At 43.9% G+C, this 26,013-nt stretch overlaps 2 protein-coding genes across 5 annotated transcripts in view; one reads left to right on the forward strand and one right to left on the reverse strand.

Annotated features, from left to right (window-relative positions):
- SPIDR (scaffold protein involved in DNA repair) overlaps positions 1 to 21,588 on the forward strand; it is a 607,809-nt gene extending 586,221 nt beyond the window's left edge. Inside the window, exons 15-21 of one of the 4 annotated variants that reach the window (XM_032316108.1) lie at positions 2,162 to 2,348; positions 3,037 to 3,189; positions 12,834 to 12,845; positions 14,398 to 14,491; positions 15,475 to 15,589; positions 15,895 to 15,948; positions 21,228 to 21,588. In XM_032316108.1, coding sequence (XP_032171999.1) covers positions 2,162 to 2,348; positions 3,037 to 3,189; positions 12,834 to 12,845; positions 14,398 to 14,491; positions 15,475 to 15,589; positions 15,895 to 15,948; positions 21,228 to 21,383 — 771 coding nt within the window. In that variant the 3' untranslated portion in view covers positions 21,384 to 21,588. The remainder of the gene's footprint in view (positions 1 to 2,161; positions 2,349 to 3,036; positions 3,190 to 12,833; positions 12,846 to 14,397; positions 14,492 to 15,474; positions 15,590 to 15,894; positions 15,949 to 21,227) is intronic. The other 3 variants (XM_032316109.1, XM_032316110.1, XM_032316111.1) reach the window with 3 other exon arrangements.
- Positions 21,589 to 23,146: 1,558 nt separating this feature from the next.
- On the reverse strand, positions 23,147 to 24,141 carry CEBPD (CCAAT enhancer binding protein delta). The gene has a single exon (XM_032316113.1). The coding sequence runs from the start codon at positions 24,014 to 24,016 to the stop codon at positions 23,195 to 23,197; it is 822 nt and encodes a 273-aa protein (XP_032172004.1). The 5' UTR covers positions 24,017 to 24,141; the 3' UTR covers positions 23,147 to 23,194.
- Positions 24,142 to 26,013: the final 1,872 nt, after the last annotated feature.

Here is a 26,013-nt window from a genome sequence, read left to right on the forward strand (position 1 = left end):
GAACCCTCTTACACTATTGGGAATGCAAGCTGGTACAGCCCTCCGGAAAACAGTACGTAGGTTCCTTAAAAGTTAAAAACAGAATTATCCTATGACCCAGCAATTACAGTTATCCAGAGGATAAAAGCATGATGATCAGAAGGAGCAATGTTCACAATAGCCAAACTGTAGGAAGAGCAGTGTCCATTGACAGAGGAATTGGATAAAGAAGATGTGGGGTATAATATATGGTGGAATATTACATACCCATTAAAAAGAATGAACTCTTGCCATTCACAATGATGTGGATAGAACTAGAGAGTATTATGCTAAGCGAAATAAGTCAGAGAAAGATAAATATCATATGATTTCACTCATATGTGGAATTTAAAAAACAAAACAGACGAACATAAGGGAAGGAAAATAAAGTAAGATCAAACCATCAGAGACTAATGGTAAGAAATAAACTGAGTATTGTTGGTGGATGGGTGGATAGGGTAACTGGGTGATGGGCATTACGGAGGGCACTTGATTTAATGAGCACTGTGTCTTATATGCAACTGATGAAAAACTAAATTGCACCCCTGAAACTAGTAATACAGTATGTTAACATAATTATATTTAAATAAAAAGGAAAAAAAATTTAAAAAAAGTAAATTTGTGGGGCGCCTGGGTGGCTCGGTGGGTTAAGCCTCTGCCTTTGGCTCAGGTCATGATCTCAGGGTTCTGGGATCGAGCCCCGCATCGGGCTCTCTGCTCAGCAGGGAGCCTGCTTCCCCCCTCTCTCTGCCTGCCTCTCTGCCTACTTGTGATCTCTGCCTGTCAAATAAATAAATAAAATCTTAAAAAAAAAAAAAAAGTAAATTTGTTGGAGATACAACAAATATTTATACCTGCTTTACATCAGAGTGTATACAAAGTCTGAGACAAGTAACAAGTATTCCTGCCTCAGTCAGTTTGGGCTGCTGTGGCAAAATTCCATGCACTGTGTGGCTTAAACTGCAACAGTTTACTTCTCCCAAGTCTGGAGTACTGAAGTCTGAGGTCAAAGTGCGAACAATGGAGGTGAGGGCTCCCTTGGTTTAAAACAGGATATCTCTCGCAATGGAGGTGAGGGCTCCCTTGGTTTAAAACAGGATATCTCGGGACGCCTGGTTAAGCGGCTGCCTTCGGCTCAGGTCATGATCCCAGCGTCCTGGGATCGAGTCCCACATCGGGCTCCTTGCTTGGCAGGGAGCCTGCTTCTCCCTCTGCCTCTGCCTTCCACTCTGTCTGCCTGTGCTTGCTCTCACTTCTCTCTCTATGACAAATAAATAAAATAAAATCTTAAAAAAAAAAATAAGGATATCTCCTTGTATCCTTACCATGTGGAGAGGAGAATGAGGAAATTATTGTCTTATAAGGACACAAATCCCATCATACGGGCTCCACCCTTATGACCTTATTACCTGCCTAAGGTCCCACCTACCATTATCACATTGGAGGTTAGGACTTCAGCATATGAATTGGGGGATTTGGTGGGGGGTGGGTGAGATATAAACATTCAGTTCATATTACTGATCCTTAGTAAACTTAGATCTAATAGGAAAGAAGAACAAGTATGGACTAAATATCAAACAATGTGGTAATTAACATTCTAGGTATGGGAAAGAGTGATCTGGAGAAAAGAACAGTCCCCGTGAGTAATTCATGGACAAGTACAGTAGTGCCAGGAAAGGCCAGATTGTATCCTAGTAAAGGAGCTATTATTTATTTTTTTAAGGTTTTATTTAATTAATTGCCAGGGAGGTGGCTAGAGAGGGAACACAAGCAGGGGGAGTGGAAAAAGACAAAGCAGGCCTTCTGCTGAGCAGGGAGCCGATGCTGGGCTTGCGGGGATCATTACCTCAGCTGAAGGCAGACACTTAATGACTGACCCACCCAGGCGCCCCTAAAGGAGCCCTCTAAACAGGTACAGGGTTTAGGCTCTCAGAGCACAGGCATGTCAATGGGGGCTAGTGACCAAGATACGCAGAGTCTATTGTATATTTGAAAATATTTGTTGAAATGATAACTAAAATTGTTAGTAATAATCATCTAACATAATTGCTTTATTAAAGCTTTGGATATAAGAATAGCTAGTAAAGTTAATAGACTTGACTATGTCTTTGAATTGTAGCTAAACAGTTTGCTTCCTCCACAGCAAAGGGAGATTTGGCTGATGGTGACTGATGCCACCCTCCAGATGCAGGATGAGAATAACTCTGGCCTCCCCAAAACCATACCAGTCTGTGTGGCCCCCTCATGTGTGTTGAGCCAGGAAGTTCTGGAAGCACTCACCGAAGCTGTCTCTCATAGCTTTCTCTTCAGGGACACTGTCCGAGCCCAGGGTATGCTTTCTTCTTCATAGTTTGACCCAGTGGTGACTGATAGATGCCATAAAATGGCATTGTAGCTTTGCCTTTCTCTGGAACTGCTGGCTCCTTCATGAAGCTAACCTTGGACATGGTATATGGAGTGAAAGAGGCCTATGGTACCAGCCTTCAGCTTTCACTAGCTCCTGTCATGGGCCACCTGGAGAGAATCAGAACCCCTGCAGGGCTGACACTCCCTGTGAAAGATGCCACTGGTGGCTCACGGATTGTCTCTTGGTGGCACACTTACAGGTGAAGTCACTTGAAGCCATTGCCTGGAATATCACTTTTTAAAACAAACAAAAAGCTGGAATATTATAAATATAAACAGATCAGTTAGCTCTTTTTTTCCCCCAGGGATCAAAGTAGAATCCTGCCCAAACTATATATTTTTATTTTGTTTTGTTGAAGTATAATTTGTGTACCCCAGTATTCACTATCCTAAAATGAGTTTTAATCTAGTTTTGTGTGCTTGGCCTGCTTAGCACACTGGTGGCTTTAGCATTTCCCTTCTGTCCAGTGCATATGTCATTGGATACAATGGATGGGCCCCAAAACTGTGCCCTCTGCCTATGGAGGGTTGGCAAAGGACCCTGTCTTCACTGGCAGGATAACTCACTTTTTTCTTCAGTGCTTCAATAATCTGAAGGGTCTCTGTTGGCAGGTCAGATTGTTTGTGTCGAACGAAGTGTCCTCTTGCTTCAAAAGCCCCGTTTGGGTGTGGACTCCGGAGCTCACTCCTGTGAACTGACTGGCCCTGTGAAGCTCAATGATCTGGTTTCTGTTACTCAGGTCAACTCCATTTGCAGCGTTCAAGGTGGGTAGTCAATCCTGGAGGAAATGGTATTTATATATTTTTAAACATCATACTTCATATTAATTTCATTTATTCAACAAGTTTTTATGTCTGATATGTTCCAACCTTTGGATTGGAACAAAATCAGAGGTTCTTGCCTCTTAGACTTCTAATGTGTATAGAAAGACCTCAGCGAGCTGTGCACTCAATCAAGCATCGAACTGCAATGTGCTGAGTGCTCCAGGTGCTGATTGCTGAGACCTCACCTTGTCAGGGAGCTCACTGTAGTCTCCCCAAGGACAGGAGCTTTGTGCTGAGATCTATAGGATAGGAAGTAATCAGTTAGGTAATTGAGCAGGAAGACTATCTGACTGGAAAAGAATAGGACATAAAGGCTGCAGACCTGGCAGAGTTGGGTGGACGGAAGGACTGGAGATTAGACTGAAGGGCCAACCACTGCCCAAGTGGGTGGCCCTGGCAGGAGTGTACTCTGTCATCGACAGAGAGACAGGTATTCCAGGTTTTGTCTCTTCAGAGGCCAGGGCCTTGGGTAGTATTCAGTGGGAAGACAAGCACCAGTCCCAAGCTGTGAAACAAGGGAGGAGGCAAAGTAAATCTGGAAGTGGGTTTATTTGGGAAAAACTGACCCATTGAGTAGTGAATTCAGTACAGAGGGAGCAAGGCATAGATAGAGGGTGAGAATTCTGAGATTCTGGCTTAGGGAACAAGGCAATGGTAGAGCTGTTTACTGGAGTAGGACATGGTGGAAGAGGCCAGCTTTGAGAGAACAATCTTAGCTCTGTCTTGGAGAGTTTAGGTGTTTTTGGTACATCTGAGATGTTTCAGTAGCTGGTTGGATATATAAGTCTGGTGCTGAACACAGCATTAATACTCTTCTTTAGCTTTCACATGTTTTTAGTGATAAAAGTAGTGCATGTCCAATGGAACTAGTGAAAGATTAACAAAGGGAAAGAAAAACAGGTTTCCTGCCATGCTGCACCCTGTTAACACAGGAACACATGCATTTGCCCCCTTTGGAGGAACCTGTGTGACTGTACAATACTTTGTAAGCCCATTATCCTGTCACGTGCTTTCCTTACTTATCTTAGTACTTTAGGAGGGATGTCCATCCAGGTGGATAGATAAAGATGTAGCTCAGGATAGTAATAGTAATATTCCCTCCTATGAATAAACTGTCTCTCTGCTGATGGATATCGAAGATGTTCCTCTGTTTTTGCAGTTATAAACAAGGCTGAAATAAACATCTTTCAAATCAATCTCTACTGATGTCTATGCAAAAAGATTTCAGGGTCTCAGGGTTCGTATATTTTTTTAACCAACTTTTTTGAGATATGACTTAAGTACCTACAATTCAGTCATTTAAAATGTTTTAGAATATTCCCAGAGTTGTGCAGCCATCACCCCAATCTAATTTAAAACATTGTCAGGGCAACTGGCTAGCTCAGTCGGTAGAACATATAACTCTTTTTTTTTTTTTTTTAAGATTTTAATTATTTATTTGACAGACAGAGATCACAAGTAGGCAGAGAGGCAGGCAGAGAGGAGGAAGCAGGCTCCCTGCCAAGCAGAGAGCCCAATGCGGGGCTCAATCCCAGGACCCTGGGATCATGACCTGAGCAGAAGGCAGAGGCTTTAACCCACTGAGCCACCCAGGCGCCCCTAGAACATATAACTCTTGATCTCACGTTGTGAGTTTGACAGCACATTGGGTATAGAGATCATTAAAAAAAAAAAAAAAAGAAAGGAAGGAAGGGAGGGGAGAGGGGTGGAAGTTGGGTAAGTCTCGTGGTGGGTATTAAGGCGGGCATATATTACATGGAGCACTGGGTATGGTGCATAAACAATGAGTCTTGGAACACTGAAAAACTAAAATTAATTTTTTTTAAAAGTATTTAAAAAGAAACATTGTCATCATCCCAAAAATAAGCCTCGCGCCCATTGTCAATCACTCCCCATTATGCTCTCCCACCCCAGCCTTACCCTGGTCTGAGGAAAGCACTAACCTACTTTCTGTCTTTATAATAGAATTTGCTTGTTCTGGATATTTCACATATATGGAACCACACATTATATAGTCCTTCAGGATTGACTTCTTTCACTTGGCATAATGTTTTCAAAGTTATCCATGATGTACCAGATATCAGCACTTCATTTCTTTTTATGGCTGAATATTTCATTGTATGGATATACCACATCTTGCTTTATCCATTCATCAGTTAATGGACATTGGGTTGTTTCCACTTTTTGGCTATTGTAAATGGTGCTGCTATGGATATTTATGAACAAGTTTTTGTTTGAACAACCTTTTTCAAATTTTGCATATGTATCTAGGAGTAGAATTGCTGGATCATATGGGAAACCCTGTGCTTAGCCTTTTTGAAGAAATGTGTAAGTGTTTTCCGAAGTGGCCACACTATTGGTATATCCTTAATATTAAAAGATATTAAGTTAATTTCCAAAAAGCATACAAAAATTCACATTTTCAAAAGTAATTTCTAAGAGGCCTACTTCCCCAGGCTTGCCCACTACTAGATTCCTGAATCTTTTTATAATTTTTATGAACAGCAAAACTCTGATCCCATTGTTGTTGGCTTAATTCACATTCCCCTGCCTGCTTGTGAGATTGGACACTCATTCATTGTGTTGAGGCAATTTGGATTTTCTTTTCTGTGCATCTTCTTTTAGTGTTAGTACCAAAACATGACTAAGACTGTGATTTGAAGAAAGGCTATTTCTTCATTTCTTCATTTCTTCTTCATTCTTCACTTCTTCATTTCTTGAGAAATCTCAAATGTGATTTCTCAAATATGATTTGAGAAATGAGAGCAGTATAGCCTTGTGGTTCTGAAGAAAGCAGACTCTAACAAGCCACCTGTCATTTGGGTCTTCCATTTTCTCATCTGTAACACAGGTCTAATAGAATCCACCCTAAAGCATTGTTGAGAATCAAATAAGATAATGCACATGAGGCTTTGGGGCCTTGGAGCACTCACAGACTAATGGAGAAGGATGATATCTCAGTGCTTCTTCCACTGCTACAGACCAGGAAGGCTGGTTGAGGGCAAGAGCCAGTGAGGCAGCTTGGGATAGTTAGGATTTGTCAGAGTGGTGACAGTCTTCCAGACAAATGAAGGCCATATGTAAAACCTACAGAGGAGGCTGGGAGGTCTTGTTCTACATACTATTCCCAGCCATGCTAAGGAGGTTGTATGATCAGTTTGTTGTATTAAGTGAAGCAATTCTGTCAACACCATAAATAGACTATGGCACAAAGCCAGATTAGTTGCTTATAGGCTATTTGGAAGCATGGAGGGAAAGAAGGGCTGAGAGTCTGCAGAGGCTAAGTGGACTATGGGGGTTTCCAAGAGTTGGCTTTGCTGGGCCTCTGGACATAGGCTGTGAGGACAGTGCACTGTGCCGATGCATGGCCTGCAGCAGATGCACTGTGCACCTGTCCTTGTCACTCTGCCCACCTCCTGCTACTGCTTGCACGTCTCTACATAAAATATTAAAATATTTTGAACTAAATTGTGCCTCCCTTCCACCTTCATTCTCTTCACTGGCTGCCACCTGTTCTCATCCCACCCTCACCTCTCTCAGAGCCCAGGATTGGTCAGGTGCTGAGAGAGAAGGGTGTGAGAATAGCCTCCCAGCAGTATTCGCTGCCCCACATTTGAGAGGGACTGCCACTCACCCACACTGGTTAAGCTGCATGGGACCCTGGGGCAACTGGGTGGCTCAGCTGGTTGATCATCTGACTCTTGGTTTTGGCTCAGGTTGTGATCTCATGGGTCATAGGATGGAGCCCTGCTTCAGGCTCAGTGCTGAGCATGGAGTCTGCTTAAGATACACTCCCTCTGCTCTCTCTTCTCTCAAATAAACAAATCTTATAAAAAAAAAAAAAAAGCTGTATGGGACTCTATTATTATAAGACCATAAGAATAACCACCACCTATAGCACCATGTTATGAGAAAATATGTACCTGAAGATCTGGCTTCTAAGGGAAGGTTTGAAACCTAACACATTATCCATAGCCAGTGAATGCCACAGAGATGCAAAAAGAGGAAAACATGTAGATTCTTGTGGGGAAAAAGAAGACCTGGTTTTTCTAGTTTCTGAAGAACTTCATATTTTAAAAAAATAATAATGTATAGGTGGGATTAACAACATATAAAATTATAACCATTTTATAGATTGTTAAATTATCTTTTTCTTTTTTTCCTAAGATGAATACTGAGATTATTGATCTTAGATATCTTCTAGTGTATGCATACAGTGCTTTATTTTTTTTTAAAGATTTTATTTATTTATTTGACAGACAGAGATCACAAGTAGACAGAGAGAGAGGAAGGGAAGCAGGCTCCCCACTGAGCAGAGAGCCCAATGTGGGGCTTGATCCCAGGACCCTGGGATCATGACCCGAGCCGAAGGCAGAGGCATTAACCCACTGAGCCACCCAGGCACCCCGCATACAGTGCTTTAAATTCCTCTCTAAGAACTGCCTTAGCAGTTTGAATGTTTTTATTTTCATTTATTTCAAAATATTTTAAAATTTGTCTTGAGATTTATTCTTTGACCTTTGTGTTACTTAGAAGTATATTAATCTCCAATTATTTGGGAGTTTTTCAGCTATCTTTCTATTATTGACTTCTGTTTAATTTCATTATGGTCTAAGAGCATACTTAGTATGATTTCTATAAATTTAAATGTGTTTTATGCCCCCACTTTGTGTTCTGTCTTGATGGATGTTCCACATGAGCTTAAGAAAAATGTTTATTCTGCTGTCATTGGATGGCATATTCTATAAATGTCAGTTAGAGTCAACTGATTGATGGTGCTGTTCCGTTCAACTATGATTTTCTGCCTTTAAATCTGTCAGTCATTTATAGAAGGGTGTTGATGTCTCAAAGAATAATAAATAAAATATAATGGTAGGTTTATTTATCTCTCCTTGAAGTTCTATCATTTTGCTTCACATATTTTCACAGTCTGTTGTTACATGCACATACACATTAAGGATTGTTGTATCTTCTTGGTAAATTGACTCCCTTATCATTATTTAATGCCCTTCTTTATCTCGGATAATTTTCTTTAATCTAAAGTCTGCTCTGCTTGAAATTAACATAACTTTTAACTCCCTTATTGGTGTTAGCAGATTATATCTTTTTCTATAACTTTACTTTTAATCTTTATATGTCTTTAGAGTTGAAATGGGTTTCTTGTAGACAACATAGAGTTAGCTCTTGTTTTTCTGCCCACTCTGATAGTCTCTTTTGTGTTTTTGAACCATTCACATTTAAAATCAGTACTCATACATAATTGGATTAGTATCTATCATATTTATAATTATTTTCTATTCATTGCTCATTTTTATTGTTTTTTTTTAAAGATTTTATTTATTTAACAGATAGAGATCACAAGTAGGCAGAGAGGCAGGCAGAGAGGCAGGCAGAGAAAGAGAGAGGAGGAAGCAGGCTCCCTGCTGAGCAGAGAGCCGGATGTGGGACTGGATCCCAGCACCCTGGGATCACACCTGAGCCTAAGGCAGAGGCTTTAACCCACTGAGCCACCCAGGCACCCCTGCTCGTTTATCTGCCCTCTTTCTGCCTTTTCTCATTTCAGTTGAGCATTTTATGATTCTATTTTCTCCTCTCTCCCAGCATATTAACACTTTTTTTTTTTTAAACATTCTTTAGTGGTTGCCCTAGATACACTTAAAATGAATCAAGTCCACTTTCAAATAACACTATCCTGCTTCAGGGGTAGTACAGGTATCATGTAAGGATATTCTCAGTTCCTCCCTCCCATTCCTTAGAACATTGCTGATATTCACTTCACTTCTCCGTAAGGTATAGTCACTGAATACATTGTTGTTATTATTATTTAAACAAACTATTATATTTTAGATTAATTTAGAGTAACAGATGTAAAGGATTTTCTTTCACCTTCATGTATTCCTTTTCTAATCCTCTTCCATTAGTTTATGTAGGTCCAGTTTCTGACCTGTATTATTTTTTTTCACACATTACCATTTCAGTCTGGAGTTCCCTGTGAGTCTCTCTCTGAAGCTGTACTGCAGGCCTCCGGGTGGGTCAGGTGGATGTGTAAACACTGCTATCACAGTACTGCCAGATCTTCTGATAAGAACCAGTTAACTAAAGATTAAGAGAAAACAAAACCCCAGCTGCAAAATAGCAAAGATTGGCCCAGCCTCCCATGCAGGAACACCCCAGTCAGTGCAGAGGCTGGAGCGCTGACCAGATCACACTGACAGAGAGGCACAGAGGCTCCCTGCCCTGCTCTCCAGCCAGCTGTGGGCTCACCCAGATTCAACTCCTATCAAAGCCATGCAAGGCTAGAATCCTCACTACTTTGTGAAGCAACAATAGTAGACACCCCCTTTGCAGCAACTCAGCCTTGCCCTACTCTGCCCATCCCTGTTCCAGAAAGTCCAGTGATGGCTTGTCCAGAGGTAGCCGCAAGCAGGATCTTTCATCATCTGTAAGAAGTCGACTCTGGAAGTTAGATAGCTCTCTTGCAGCAGCTAAATCAGCTGGACATCGGGGTCTCCAACAGGGTTTTGAACCTTGCAGATCATTGAGCGTTTTCTCTAAGCAGGGCTTGAACAGACTCATAGTACAGCCCTGTGAGCCAGTCACCCACTGAGAAATAACATTTGTCCATCTGCATGAGTGCTTTTAGGAAATGGAGCCTCTGTGAGGGAATGGTGCTCAGTGTTTCCCTTGGGTTCCCAGGCCTTCTCATTACATTTCCCGAACATAAGCATCCAGACTATGCAAGGACTTCTTCCTAGTTTATTTGCTTAGGATGACAAAATTTTGCAGCATTGATTTTTATCTATTTGCATTGCTCACCACTTTATATACCCTTGCTAGTGGGCAGTGGTCTTGTTCACCACTGTGGGCATGAACTCAGCAAGCACACGTTTGTAATCTGTCTCCCTGGGGAGGCATGGCCAAGTCCTGTCTTCAAACCAGGCTTTGGCCTCTAACTAGCAGGAAACACTTCTGACCCCCAACTTCAGAAAAAATGGTTGGAGAGGAGGGTGTGGTGGAGAGTTAAAAGTCACTGAAGAAAATAACAGAGCACGTAGCTGCTATGTGCCCTCCTAGAAAGGAGCCACTGCACTTCCCAGAAAGAAGCCTTTGAAGGAACCTTTTTAAAAAGATGTTTTAATAAATATGTGATATACCTTTCCCAAGCCTAATTACAAGAGATTTCTATAAATAAGATAAGGAAAGTAAAAGCTCTTAATAGCAGATCGCAGCCAAATGATGAGTATGGTGTTAAAACCTTCAAACTTTAATAATTTTTTTTTACTTCTGATGTTCATGTAAATGAATAGTACAGTTCCAGTCATCCCTTGGAATTTATTTAGAGTTACCAGAAGGCACTTCCAGTGGTGTGTAGACTCCAAATAAATTTCTTCAGTGTGTCTTGTTCCCTGCTGGAAGGAAATTGCTTAATCCCATCTAAATGTAAATGCAGTTAACACTCAAAGATATCCTAGGATAAAAAAGAAGTTAAGTTGGTAGCAGTCTTCTTTTTACTAGTTCATGTAGCAGACGCTAAGTAGTGCTGGGCACAGACACCCACGGAATAGAAGCGACTCATCTTGCTTGGCCCTACATAATGCCTCTGCCCGTTGTGAATTGGTCAACACTCCTTTCCGGCTGTATTATAAGCCATTATTGACTTTACTTTTCATCCCTTTGACTCAATCTTGATTAGATTTGCAAGGATAATGAAATTAGCTGGGACAGTCTTTTCAAAATCAAGATCTATTATTTTCATTTTTAAATAGTCTTTCAAGTGGGTATTGCATGAATGCATTTTAGGAAATCACGTCTACTTAGTTGTAACAATTGTTTTATCCTCTACAGATAAATTTTCTTCTAATGCTTGTTCTAGTGGTGAATGAAATTCTTTGCTTCAGGAGTGGGAGGGATGATTCTTCTATTTTTCTGGAAACTTAGGTCACATCTTAACTCCTTTTCAGTTGTCTTATTTCTCCACTTTTCAACAGGAATGGTCTGGGATTTGCCAGCGTATCTAGATATCTACAATGCTTCACATTTCAAGAAAGTAGACCATCTCAATTTCCTGTTTAAAATTCCTCACTGGCTTCTAAGTCTAAAATCCCCAGTTAAGACCCTGGTGACTTGGGTCTCCCAACCTCACAGCCATGTCACCTGCCTTTCCATCATGCTCCTTTGGCCTCCAGCCCTGCCTCAGGGTACAGGGTCAGCCTGTGCCCTCCACCTCACCTGCAGCCCCACCTCATGTATCTTCTTTTGGGAAGCCTTCCCTGACCTTGTAGAGGGCCTCTCTTCTCTATCTCCAGGAGCCTTCTCCATTTCTCAATGTAGCATTTATTTCATGGTATTTTTTAACAGACTATTTTTAGAGAAGTTTTGAGTTTATAGCAAAGGTACAGAGTTTGCCCATACCCTACACATGTACTGAGTTTCCCACTATCAATATCCCCCACCAGGGTGGTACATTTGTTACAGTTGATTATATATATATACACGTGTGTGTGTGTGTGTGTGTGTAGTATGTGTGTGTATATATATATATATATGTAGTGTGTGTGTATATATATATGTATATATTCATATATATGTATATGTGTAGAGATATATATATATATCTCCTACATTGTCACATCATAATCACCCAAAGTCCAGAGTTTACATTGGAGTTCACTCTTGGTGTTTTACATTCTATGGGTTTAGACATGTGTGACATGTATCCATTACTATGGTATCATACAGAATGGTTTCACTAACCTAAAAGTCCTCTGCTCTACCTATTCATCCCTACCTCCCCCTTAATACCTGGCAACCACTGATCTTTTAACTATCTGTTTAGTTTTGGAGTTTTTTCTGTCTGTGTAGTTTTGTTTTTTTCAGAATGTTGTAAAGTTTGAATCATGCAGTATATAGCTTTTTCAAACTGGCTTCTTTGACTAAGCAATGAGCATTAAGCAATGAGCATCATTATGTCTTTTAATAGTTTGATAGCTCATTTCTTTTTAGTGCTGAGTAATATTCCATTGTCTGGAGGTACCACAGCTTATTTATCCATTCACCCACTAAAGGACAGCTTGGTTGCTTCCAAGTTATGGCAATTAAGAATAAAGCTGCTATAAACATCTTTATTCCAGTGTTTGTTTGGACATAAGTTTTCAGCTCCTTTGGGTAAATACCACCAAATACAATTGCTGGATCATATGGTATGACTATGTTTAGTTTTATAAGAAACTGACAAAATAACTACACCATTTTGCATTACCACCAACTAGGAATGAGTGTTCCTGTTGCTCCACATTCTTACCATAATTTGGTGTTGTCAGTGTTCTGGATTTTAGCCATTCTAATAGGTATGGAGTGTTTGGGTGTTTTTTGTTTTGTTTGTTTTTGTTTTTTTTACTAATTAGGTATAGTTGACTTATAGTGTTACATGAGTTTCAATTATTTTTATATTTAATTTTCTGAGGAACCTCAATATTCTTATCCAGAGTGGATGCCCCAGTTTGTCTGCCCACCAGCAGTGCACTAGGGTTCCTTTTTTCCACATCCTTACTAACACTTGTTATTTCTTGTCTTTTTTATTTTAGCCATGCTAACAGGTGAGGTGATATCTCACTGTGAATGTGATTTGTATTTTCTTGATGATGAGTATTGTTGAGCATCTTTTCATATGTCTTTTGGCTATCCAAATGCTTTCTTTGGAAAAATGTCTATTCAGTTCCTCTGCCCATTTTTAATTGCAGTGTGTGTGTGTGTGTGTGTGTGTGTGTGTGTGTGTGTTCTCCGTGTTTTAATTTGCATTTCCCTTATCACATGATGTTTGACATCTTTCATATGCTTATTTGCCATCTGTAAATATCTGTGAAGGTCTTAGGCCCATCTTTTAATTGGGTTGTTTGTATTGTTGAGTTTTTTTTTGTTTTTTTTTTAAGATTTTATTTATTTATTTGACAGAGAGAGATCACAGGTAGGTAGAGAGACTGGCAGAGAGAGAGAGAGAGCGCGGGAAGCAGGCTCCCTGCTGAGCAGAGAGCCTGATGTGGGACTCGATCCCAGGACCCTGAGATCATGACCTGAGCCGAAGGCAGCGGCTTAACCCACTGAACCACCCAGGCGCCCCTGTATTGTTGAGTTTTAAGAGTTCGTTGTATATTTTGGATAACAGTCCCTTATCAGATGTGTTTTCTGTGAATATTTTCTCCCATATTCGTGATGTTTTTCTCATTATGTGGTCATCTCAACCAGACAATGGTGTTGACAAGAGTAGGGACTGTAGCATTCATTGTTACATATTTTGTGCTAAGTATATATCCCACACTAAGTAGCATTGTATGCATATTTGTTTGTTGAATAAATAAATCACAAATATTGGATTAAAAAAGAAGGAAACCAGAGAAATCACATATGAGGAGATATGAACAAAGCAATAAGAATATTTCTCTTTCCTTATCAAAGAAGTAGAAACTATGATAAGGAATTCCATTATACCTATTAAGGAGGCAAATAGCAAGGTGATGCTAGCATGCAGCTCAGAGAAGCTAGCACTCTGTAAATGAATGGTGAAAGTGTGAATCAGGAAATCCTTGTGGGAAACACCTCCTAAAAACGGTGTTTCTATCTCCAATATTCATATTCTTGACAGAGTGGTTCTGCTGCCAGAAATCTATCCTAAGGAAGGGACCTTAGTACAGGAAAGGCCTTCTGTGGAAAGTTGTCCACTGCCTCAGACCTGTATGTACAATATGGAGGGAACCCTGACACATCACCTAAATGGAATATCGATAAGACAGTCCTTATGACAGCTCTACAGCAACCTACAAAGTATAATGAGACAGTGCCCTGATGGTTTGCTTATAATGATTTCAGTATGTATGCATCTGGAAAAAAAGACTAAAAAAGATGAGGCAGAGTAGAAATACTTGTTTGGGTAGTAATGTGGACAAGTTTTAAAACTTACTTTTTACTGTTGTAGTTTTGTTTGTGCAGTACATGAAAATTATAAAAAGCTTGGGACCATTTATATAAACTCATAATTGAGAAAAAAGGGTCTAAGGAATCTCATGTTACCATCTGTGTCTTGAGGGGCAAAGAGAATTTGGGAGGGAAGACACAGCCACTGGAACTCCAGCTTTTGCTTTCTCTTGGGCCTAGGCACTGTAATTGGTGTGGATGAGAGCACTGCTTTCTCCTGGCCCACTTGTGACATGTGTGGCAACGAGAGATTGGAACAGAGCCCAGGAGACAGGTAAGGGTGCGGGAGCTGGCCTGAAAGACCCCAGGGCAGCTGCAGCCAGTCCTAGGGGCTCCACTGCCACCCTGCCTCGGGCCACCTTCCCCTACTAAGGGAAATCAAGTTCCTGCACTGCAGCTCTGAGGCCGTAGCATTAGGTGTGTTTACTTCTTTATAACAGAGGTTTTTGCTGGTCCTTTCAGTTCCTCCTATCTTAAAGGAAAGTAGAGCCAGGTTTGGTACTCAGCTCTTTTATTATCAGTTAGGAGAAAAAATAAAAACTCAGGGCAAACCTGAAAAAATGAGACAAACTTGGTAACTACACAGCTTCTCTTTTGCAGGGGTGCAGACTTTTCTAGGGACCAGTGAACAGCTACATAAACAGATATTCCTTCCCCAACCAGAGTTACTGCATAGCCTCCCAAGGTGACTTTGTTACCTGTCAGACAGGGGCATGCTCATTACTTTCCTACTTATTAACTAAGGGGCAAGTGTTTTCTTGATGCCTCATGGGTTGGTGGTCTTATGTATACACAAGTCATCACTGGATTCTTTTAGAGACAAGGAGAGTGTGTACTGCAGCTTTACTTGGTAGCAAGAAGGAGGATAACTACTGGTGATTAGAAGTAGCTTTTCCTGTTCAGGCAGATGGGAAGCCCTGACTTCCGCTTGCTGAGCAGAGGGCCTCCACTTCACTTCATGGGATGTTTACTGTCATCCTCTATGCCTAGTTTGAATGAGGCTTCCTGCCTGAGTGTCCCTTCCATCCCCTGGGCCATCAGTTGCCCATGCAGCCATCAGCCAGAAGCTGACACTGATCCCTCAGAACAGGCTGAGTTTCTTCTGGCCTATTTCAGGAACTTGGTTTCTGAGAGTAAATCCCCCTTTTCTATATCAGCAAACACTCGTGTTTAGAAAAAAAATGTCTGTCTACTGCTAGATTCTTCTGATTTGTGCCTTTTCAAGTCTTATCTTCCCTGTTTGTTTCCAAACAACAGAGACACCTTTTCCTGTGGGGACTGCTCCCGTGTGGTCACCTCTCCTCTTCTCAGAAGGCACCTGCAGGTGTTCCTGGACTGTCCCTCTCGACCCCAGTGCACAGTGAAGGTCAAGGTAGGAGCGGTGTAAGAGGTCATGTGCTTCCTACTCCACCTCATGGAGCCGCTCTGCTGCATTAGCCAAGAGGGCAGCATCTATTGTTCCTTCCCTGGGGAGGGGATGGGAAGGACAGCCCCTCAGGAAAGCAGTCTTTCCACATCCATAACTTACAGTCAGGTTTAACATAAGGCTCTGAGGTGGAAGCTGCTAAAGAGATGGAGGTTGAACATTAACACCTGATTGAACATGATTAGATTGAACATGAGTACCTGCCTCAGCCCTGGGAGTTAATTAATCAGCCCGCCCCACTTTTTTTGCAGCTGTCCCAGACCAGTATTTCTTCACTCCTGAGATTTGCCGTCTGTGAGGATGGGGTAAGTCCAGGGACATGCAGCCCAGGTGTGCAACCCTGTGTTCTTAAGCCCTGAGTCAGTGGATCTCCTCTCCAGATGAAGATCCCTGTCCTATGTACTTCCACTTACAACTTACAACATGTACTCACAGTATCATTGTGTGCATGCTAAGTGTTCAGACTGTACCAAGACACGGGTAAGTCTTACTGCTGTCATTCCCTGACAAATACTTGTGTCAGTTTATGAGATCCTTTTCTTTTTGGAATTGAATGATTTCCTGACCAAACTTGCAGTAGATATATGAATATGACCCCACTGGCTTTGATGATAGACCGGCAACATTTCAAGTCCTACTGCCATGATTCATGTTAATAGAACAGAAATATCTGAGACACACATTTTGTGTTTTTTAATTGCTGGGTATTCCAGAATGAGTAACTGGAAACTTGACCATTATTTCTCAGAACTGTTTTGCCTTCCCTGAGAGTTACTATGGTGTGAGGCTGAATAAAGTGGTATGCTCCTCCAGGAAAACCACCACCTAAATATATATAATTTATGGTCTAGATACCGTTTCTTCCTTGTGAAATTTGGCTCTCATGAATAAGAGAGGTCTGTCCTTGAGATGCCACCTCTGTCTTGTCCAAGCCATTTAAAAGCACCACAAGTGGCTTCAGGAATCTCTGAACCCCAGAGAAGTGCACTGAACACTGACTACTGGAGTGATGCCAGGGCACAGCCCCCAGGTCACAAAAGTTATCCAGGGCCAGTGTTAGGGTTCACCTGCAAATAGCAAACTTGGGCGAGCTGGAAGGTTGTGGTGAAAAGCTGGGTGATCATCTATAGAACTTTCTGATGGGGTCCTATGGTCAAATTCCAGCTCTGATTGCAGTCTGAACACAGGCTGAATTTATCCATCCTCTGGAGCTCTGAGGGTCTTCTCTCTCCAGTGGCAGCAAGCCCCTGCCCCTTAGGAGGTGCTGGCAGCTTGAGGAGGCAGAACAGCAATTTGTACTCCTTCCTCAAAACCACGGCTCTCAGAGTTTGGACTAAATTGGAACATGGATAAACCCATGAATAAGATCATTGAGGATCACTGGTCTGACAATGGCTTCCAACCCTGATTTCAGGTGAAACTGCCTGTGGAGCTCTAAAAAGCATATCTGGCTCCCACCCTGGGATAAAGCCCACCAGCCTGGGCGTTCCCTAAAGCAACTCTGTGACACTTCCAGGTCAGCACCAAACCTTTATCTAAAGGGCTGCTTCGCAGGTAGGGATTGATGCATAGACTAGGCCGTAGGAGGGTTTATGAACTAGTTATTCCCTGAATGTTTAAAGTAAAATGTAAGTAAATAACTATAATGGACTAAGAACTATGCTTACCGCTTTTCTCACACGTTGTCTTATTTAATCTCTGCAACATCTCAATGGTGCAGAATCCACATTTTACCACTGAAGAAATAAGAGTGCAGGGTTCACAGTTACTGTCTCTGTTGGGTACATTGTTATCCCCACAAGTGACTACGTAATAGAATGGGGGGAGGGTAACCGGAATCCTTGTGTGTTTGTTTCTATTGTTCCTGAAGTTTATATGTTTAATGTGTGACAAGACAGTAGTACCTGTTGGCTGACCCCTTGTCACCTCATCTCTCGGTCTTTGAGGTGGGGGAGGATGAGGAAAGAAGGGTGTGATGCTGGGTAAGGCTGATGAATTAGAGGGAGCTTTAAACAGGTCCTAAAGATGGTAGATCTACGTTATGAGGGAAGATATTTCCATGGAAAAGGTTGGAGGAAAGTGTGGGGAAGACTCCTGCTTAAGGAGAACACAGCAAATGAATCAAAACCCACAACTTAAACAAAGAAGAACCAACAGCACTGGGATGGCACATAGCTCGCTTTAGTCTCACACAACCACAGAGGTGCAGTTCCTGCCCTGCAGTTCCTCATGTGGCCTTGGCTGGGCCCTACCAGATTCGGGCCTGATCTCCCACTGGTTTCTCACAGGTTTCCTGGTGCTTCTTCTAGGAAGCCTCTAGCCATGGACTCCCCTTGATTACCCTACCTCCCTATAAGGGACCCAGAGACCAGGAGGAGGCCCTGGCAGAAATCCTGCCTCTTCATTTGATTTCCTTCTGACTGAAGCTAACTTATACATTTTATATATTACACTTCTTAACTCCAATATGCCTGTAGGCAAAGCCCTACTTCTAAAGAGCTCAAGAGGTCATGTGTACAACCGTACTTTTGTGTGTGTGTGTGTGTGTGTGTGTGTGTGTGTGTGTATCGGTGTAGCTGGGTTTGCCCATGGGTGTACTTGTGTGTATACACTTGTCTGTGCTCATGTGTACATGTGTTGCCTGATTATGTGCCTGTGTGTGCATGTGTGCACTGGGTGAGGGGCACAGGTGAGGGGCACAGGGTGGCAACAGCCTCGGGTGTTACCTTTCTGGGTGCCCTGTTATCAGAGCTGACACCATGCAAAGTAGAGTAAATTGCAAACCTGGAGGGACAGAAGTTCATCTCCCCTCCTCCAGTTTTACTCACAGTGGATGATCAGGACTTTATATCTGACCTGCAAGAAGCTGATAGGAGATGGGTACAAGAAGGACCTCTGTGTTGACAAAAGCATGAGTTTTCCAGTCTGGATTCTGTCAGTTTTCTGGGTGAGAATGCATATTTGCCAAAATCCAAAGAATCAGATTGGGCTTTCCATGAGAACTCTACTCCCTAGAACAGATGTGCTGTTTCTGGTTAGGACACATGAGTGTTAAGTTTTATGCCTTAACTTTAATGGGTTCAAGTTACAGATGTGAAAACAATGGAGTTCGCTGCCGTTGTACATGTCAGTTCTCAAGCTCACATTACAGTGATAGGAAATTTGGAGTTTGTTTCCTTACTTTCAGGAAAAAGAAAAGTTAAAGGAAAATATAGGGTGCCTTTTATAAAAATAGAGATACATTTTACACATTCATTACATTCATATGAACAGTATGTTTGCATTTGCTGGTGTGATTTTTTTTTTAACCTCTCCATATTAATTCCCCCCAAATATATTGATGTCTACTTATAAATGATATAGTTAATATTGGCTATGATATAGTTATTATAAACTTTAGCTGTGAAACCTGACATTGTAAAAAGAAATGATCTGTTGCTGACTTTTTTCAAGTTAGAATCTGTACTTTTACCCTAAATGAGTGTAGAAGTGCCTGGGCCTTCTACTTCCCCATACACAAATGTGCAAGGCTAGCTAAAGTGGGAAGAGACAGTAAATGAGTATCCAGCTGGCCTACCTCAATCCTCCCAAACCTGGACAGCCCCTCACTATGCACAGCCTTGTGTGTACCTTCTGCACCAGCACCCCTGTGGCTGGTTTTCTGCCATCTTTTCAGGGTCAGGCCCCTCATGGGTTCACAGCAAGCCCTTGATGAATGATCAAGGCAGTGGCCCATGAACCTGACATCAGTGTCACAGATAAGCGAAGCGGAGGAAGGCTTCAGCCATGGTTGTCCAGGCAGAGACTTTAGTTCTGTCTCTTCACCTGTCCTGATGACAACTCTTACTCCCCCTTCCCTCCATTAAACCACTCTGTTGACCTTACTCTAATTTTCACTAAAGAAGTCCAAACTCTATAAGTGAATACACTAAGTGTTTCACACCGTGTCTGACTTAAAATACAGTGGTTTGGCATTAGAGCAGTGCCCACATCCCAGATTGATCCTCCTGTGTATTGCTTCAGAACAAACTATCTCAAAGCTTAGTGGCCTCCACACTTACTCTGCACACAGACCTGCAATTTGGATAAGGTTCTGCCAGGACAACTCATCTCTGCCCAACAGGACATCAGCTGGTACCCCAAAGGCTGGATTAGAGTCACAGAACACCCTCAGTCCCTGGCCGGCTGTCATACTCCTGTTGCCTAGGACCTTCTCGGGCTCTGGCCAGATACCACATAGTCTGGATTCCCTCAGGACATGTGTCTGGATTCTGAGAGAGGCAGGCAGAGTCTGGGCACCTTCCTGACCAAGCTGAGGATGTCACTCAATGTCCCTTTCACCATACTCATCATAAGCAGTAGTCACTGAGGCCAGCCCAGGATCCAGAGTGACAGCAGTGAAGTGCCCACCTTTGATGGGAAGGCACCAAGGACACAGAGATGTGCCAACTTTGGCCATGTTGTTGGAGCCTCCAGCCTCCGTCTCCCTTGCCAAGACACATTAATGATGGAATGGGTGAGCTAAAACATACTGAACCAAGATACTGTAGAGATGTGTAAGTGTCTTGCACATAGGGGTTCCTGGGTGGCTTAGTCGTTAAGCAGCTGCCTTAGGCTCAGGTCATGCCCAGGGTCCTGGGATCAAGCCCTGCATCGAGAGCCTGTTTCTCCCTCTCCCCCTCCCCCTGCTTGTGGTTTCTCTCTTGCTGACAAATAAATAAAAATAAAATCTTTTTTTAAAAAAGTGTCTTGTACAGAGGAGTGAGGTAACCCAGATAGTAGTATTCTGCAAGTGGTAGCAAAGGAGCCTCTGAAAAAATGCATTACCCTCTAGGGCTTCTTCTGTCTCTGGTAAAGCCACAGATCTGATTTATCCCAACGCTTTTGAGCTGCTGCTTATTTTCAGCCCCTTGCCCCACCCCAGGAAGAAAATGTTGAAGTTTGAGACCAACAAAGCCTTGCCATACCTTCCTAGCCTAGTCATCTTGTGCCCCTGATGTCCATTGCCCTGAGTTCTCATCTAGAGATGAAACCTGCCTAAGATTAACCAATCACCGTAAGATACTCATCAAACAATGTGAAGAAAAAGCTTTTTACAACACATTTTTGGCTCAGTGTTACTGTAGAAGCAATGGGATTGGATCCTATTGAGAGAGGTTTGGGGCAAAGTACCAGGAAATCCTTTGACCAGAAGTGTTGCTAGATTGGGGAAGTGTCCCAAAGGAAGTGGGAGACAGCTGCAACCATGATGCATGCCCAGCCCCCAGCCTTCCTGCTAGAGAACAGGGCATATCCCTTTGTACGTCTGTCCCCAGCTCCTCTCATAGGACAGCTTAGCTCGGATATGCTTGTCTTTGCGTCCACCAACAAACAGCAGAAAAAAGGAGTTCCTTCATTTGCCGTAGTAGAGTTTTTATCAAGCCCTTAATTTTTTTTTTTCTTCCTTACCCATGTTGTAAAGTGGAAGGTCACAGACTGAGCAAAGGACCTTCTCTGCTCTGCCCTGTGTGTTCCGTGTTGTTGGGAACAGAACGTTCAGGGCTGGCTCTATTTGCTTTAACCAGTGTGCCTTCTATCACTGCAGAGTTATGAAGTGAAGAGTGTCCTCGGAAAGGAGGTGGGGTTGTTGAACTGTTTTGTCCTGTCCATAACCACCCACCCAGCTATCTGCGTTGGATTGGAGGAAATTGAGCTCCTGAGTACAGGAAGAGCCTCTGCAGAACACTGCCGGTTGCCGTAGGATCTGTGAACTTTGCAATGCAGTTGCCGCTTGGGGTAGTTACTTGTTAACTATGGGTAGAGCGACTGTATTGTCTGATCTTGATTTTCCTAGGGCAAATGTTAGTGTGATTATTTTGTAAACTAAACATCAAAATATTTTTTTCTAGTTAAAATATTTTTACCTTTTTGCAAATTCGGGAACATGTTATTAAAACTTAAATAAGCCTGAGGTCTTCATTTTGTATTTCATCTTAAGCAATTAATAGTAAAAAGGCAAGAAAAAAAATGTGTTCACTTGTAATTCTTAAGTGTTTAAATTTTACCATGATTCAACACGTTTTTCTTGTAGTTATTTAAGGTGTCCCAAAGAACACCCTGCAGAGAAGTATTTGTCCTAAATTGTAATACAACTGTTCTACTACACAGTACATATCCAACTTAAACATTTTGCCGTTTAATAATTTTGGGAAGGTTTAATAATCTTGGTATTTAATTTTGGGGAACTGTGCCAGAGGTAAAACTGTTACCCATAAAGTATATGTAAGTTACCTGGTGGGATTAAGGCTGTACTGCACAGAGGTATAGATAACTCATGCTAGATAGACCTATTTAATCTTGCTGGGTACTGTGTACAGAGAGCCAAGATTACAGACTGAAGAGGAGTGATTGGTTATGTTTGCTTTGTTGGCAGAGATTTAAATTAATATAAAATGATGAATAGATTATCTTTAGACAGTATTTTGTTTCCTCCCTTACAATATGACGACAGGCCACAGTTATACGTAATATAGACCTAACCTAGAGCAAGAAAGGGTGCCTAGTACCCACTTTAATTGGGAGAAAGGCAAACGGCTCTATTTGTTCTGATTAAACTTTGAAACATTACAATGACGAGATTTCTGACTATCCTTTGCAACTCCTACAGGACTATTGTATTTACATACACTTTGAGAATGTGTTTGAAGCAGTACAGAAGGCTGAGTAAAAGTGAAAGCAAAGTTCCATGAAAGCCAAAGATGAGTCAGACATGACTATCGGATAACCGGAGCCCTTCCACTACCCCCTCACCCCTTGAAGCAGCCAACTAAAATTAGGGAGCCCTTTAGCTCTTCATAGAGTCCCTAAATCAGTTGCAGGGTCAGTCGACAAGCCAGCCCCCTCCCCAAATCCGGCTACTTCTTTGGGAGCACCTTCCACAAAAAGCTGCTAGCATGAACAAGATCTTGGGCAAATATTAACATTTGGAGGTAGACTGTGGCTCCTTTCAAAAGCAAAACAGACCCTCCTCTTCTAAGGAACTTGGTTCCCCTCATGGACACACACCTGGGTCCCGCGGCCTCCCGCTGCCTTGCTGCATACCTGACACTGGTGGAATGTGCCTTTCCCCAGCGAGGTCCTGGGGCTACCAGCATTCAGGAGTCACTGTAAATACAGGAATCAGGAGTGGTTTTAAATGCTTCTTTATTCTTACAAATACTGTAAAAATTAATATAAAAAGGTGAGCATGCTCAGTCTTTTCCTCTTATCTACAATAACAAATGGTTTGAGAAGTCGTTTTTCTTACAAATGTACCTTAGCTGCATCAATAAGAGTAGATGTAGAAAAGCTATCATTATAAAAATAATTTAAGGGAAATAAACGCATAGCTTCTCTCGAAGTTCGGTGGTGGTTAAGTCCAGGCTGTAGGTTCCTTCGCTCGCGCGTCCCAAAGGAAATGCAGCCGGCGCCAAGTGGCTCTCGCTGCGTCCCGGTGGGGCGCGCTCCGCTCCCTGGCTGGTCGGGTCTGAGGTATCGGTCGTTGGTGAGTCTCTCCCGCCCCCGGGGCGCGCGTTACCGGCCGTCGGCGGCCCCGGCGGCCGGCAGGAAGGGGGAGCTGGGCAGCTGCTTGAAAAACTGCCGAAGGCCGGCCAGGTCCCGCGTGAGCTGCTCCACGCGCTGGTGCAGCTTCTCGTTTTCGGCCGACAGCTCCACCAGCTTCTGCTGCATCTCCTGGTTGCGCCGCTTGGCCTTGTCGCGGCTCTTGCGCACCGCGATGTTGTTGCGCTCGCGCCGCTGCCGGTACTCCGGGCTACCGCGGTCCGGGCCCCTTTTCCCCGCACTCTTCTCCCGTGCCGGGCCAGGTGCAGGGCTCGGCCCGGGACTGCAGCGCGTTGGCTCGGGCGACGTGGGTGGTGTGGGTTGTGCGGCGGCCGCCAGGCTCACCACGGTCTGCGCGCAAGCGGCCACCTGCGCCGGCAGCAACGAGCCGGGCGCGTCGCCGTCTCCCCAGTCTGGCTCGCGCTTGAGCGGACGCGGGGCGGCTGTGCTTGGGCCGTGGGTACGCGCAAGGCCGCCGGGCAGCAGCTCCAGGGCGCCCGCACCGGCGCCTGCCGCGCCCGTCTTGTGGTTGCTGTTGAAGAGGTCGGCGAAGAGCTCGTCGTGGCACAGCTCCAGAGTGGGCACGGCAGCCATGGAGTCAATGTAGGCGCTGAAGTCGATAGCACTCTCGTCGTCGTACATGGCAAGGGCAACGGCGCCTGGCTCGGACAAAGTCCCCGACTCGCTGCCGCGGCCCGGCTTGCCCGCCCGGCCCGGCTCGTAAAAGGGTGCGGGCTCCGCGGGCCACGGCGCGCCGCGTGCCGGGCCGTCCAGGCTAAAGAGCGCGGCGCTCATGGCGGCGTCGAGCTGGGCTCTTACTCTGAGCGCGGTTGTCACCTCTCTGGGCAGGGCCCCGCCGCCTTTTCTAGCCGAGCTGACGCGCACGCCCCGCCCCGACTACAGAACCGCGGGGGCGCCCCGGGCCGTGGGGAGGGGGGCTGCGGGCGGCCGCGTCCGGCGAGCCCCCGCCCCGCCAGGCCCCGGAGCCACCGCCGAAACCCCCCGCTCCCGCCCCGCTGCAGTACACTCCCCGCTGCTCCTTCCCTCCTCACCCCAGGCCCGCGCTAGAGGGGAAGGGGCGCTGCTTCTTCCCCGCCCCAGCTCCGGCCCAGCCCCTGCGCCTCTGCTGGGAATGACCCTCCCTCTGCCCGCACTCCGGCTTTTTCTCTTCTTCCTGTTTGTTGGGTTTGGAACCTTTTCGCTCTCGCACCCGGCAGTGAAATCAAAACCGGGATTTGGCCGCGGCTTGTCCCGGGCCTGTTCCCATCCTCAGGGGGAGCTCAAGCTGGGGGAGGGCGTCTCTGGTGCTGAAGATAGAGCCTGGGGACGTTCTCCAGCCACGGCTCCGGTCCCGGAGACCCTGGTCCACATCTGGGGCGGCTTGGAGGGCGCAATGGGAGGGGCCTGCTTCGCACTTTTCCGAGAATTCGGGGTCCAATTTGGCCCTTCTCAGGGGTCAAAGGCACTGGAGGTCAAGGCTCGGCGTCGCAGCTGGAACTTCCAGTCCGGGACTGCGGAACGCAGCAAATGGGAGAGGAGTCACGACGCTTGCCTGAGCCTCCGGCCGCCCTAAATATAGCAGCCTCCAGAGCGCGCTGATCCAGCCAGGCCCGAGGGCCGGCTGGAACCACGCAGGGCAGCGCAAACCCAAGGCCCGGAGGCCCAGTGCTCCCTGCGCGCTGACGTCCCTTCTAGATCTTCTAAAGCAGTGCCATCTCGTGGCGGTGTTTTCTGCTCCAGTTTGTTTTTGTTTTTGTTTTTTACTTCCGGGCTCTTTCTTGCCTCAGTATTCCAGAGAAGACCTTTTGAATCTAAAGCAGCTGGGTCTTCAGGAGAAAATTTGTACTTGCAGCTCTGATAGATTATTAAATTGCTAGCTCTTCATACCGTAAAACACATGAAAACACAGTATGGATTGATTTTGTTAGTTAAGTTTCCTGAAATTTGGTCATTTCTGGTCAACTCCATTTATTAAATCACTGTCCCTATTCAAACATGACCTCTGTCTCACATTTATGCTTGCCTTCGGCTTCTCACATATCAGACATTGTGTCCAAAAACCTATGCTACACAAATTGTGCCAGTTTCTGCAAATTCCAGAGGTAATTTCTAATGATGTACTATGGATATTTAATAGGTTTCCTACAACAACAAAATTATTGCTTTACTTGGAGAGGACACACGGTGTTGATGTTACACTATTGATTAATTTCCTACGAAGGGTAAAACCGAGTGACACATGTAGTGTGGCCTCATGCATACCCAGACAAATTTCTCTGTTCTTACTTATTTAAAAACCCATAGAAACACTACTGAAGCCCTCTGCAATCAATTAGAGGATGTAAAATAAATATACAGAGGAACCATATTCTCATAAAAATAATTCGGTGTGATTAGTAGATTCAGATACCAGATTAAGATTGAGCTTGAGATGTTAGGCCAACTTTTTTAAATGTATTATGCACTAATTAGGGGCGCCTGGGTGGCTCAGTGGGTTAAAGCCTCTGCCTTGGGCTCAGGTCATGATCTCAGGGTCCTAGGATCCACCCTCACATTGAGATCTCTGCTCAGCAGGGAGCCTGCTTCCCTCTCTCTCTGCCTGCCACTCTGCCTACTTGTGATCTCTGCCTGTCAAATAAATAAATAAAATCTTTAAAGATAAAAATGTATTATGCACTAATTAAATAACCACTTTTAGATTTCTTCAATATTTTCTTCCTTTTTCCAGAGGTAGTTACAGGGAGAGATCATAGACCAGCAAAGTATGGATTTGTTGTGACATTTTAGGGCAA

The sequence above is a fragment of the Mustela erminea genome, chromosome 16 (assembly GCF_009829155.1).
Source record: "Mustela erminea isolate mMusErm1 chromosome 16, mMusErm1.Pri, whole genome shotgun sequence".
In the NCBI taxonomy this organism is placed as follows: domain Eukaryota; kingdom Metazoa; phylum Chordata; class Mammalia; order Carnivora; family Mustelidae; genus Mustela; species Mustela erminea.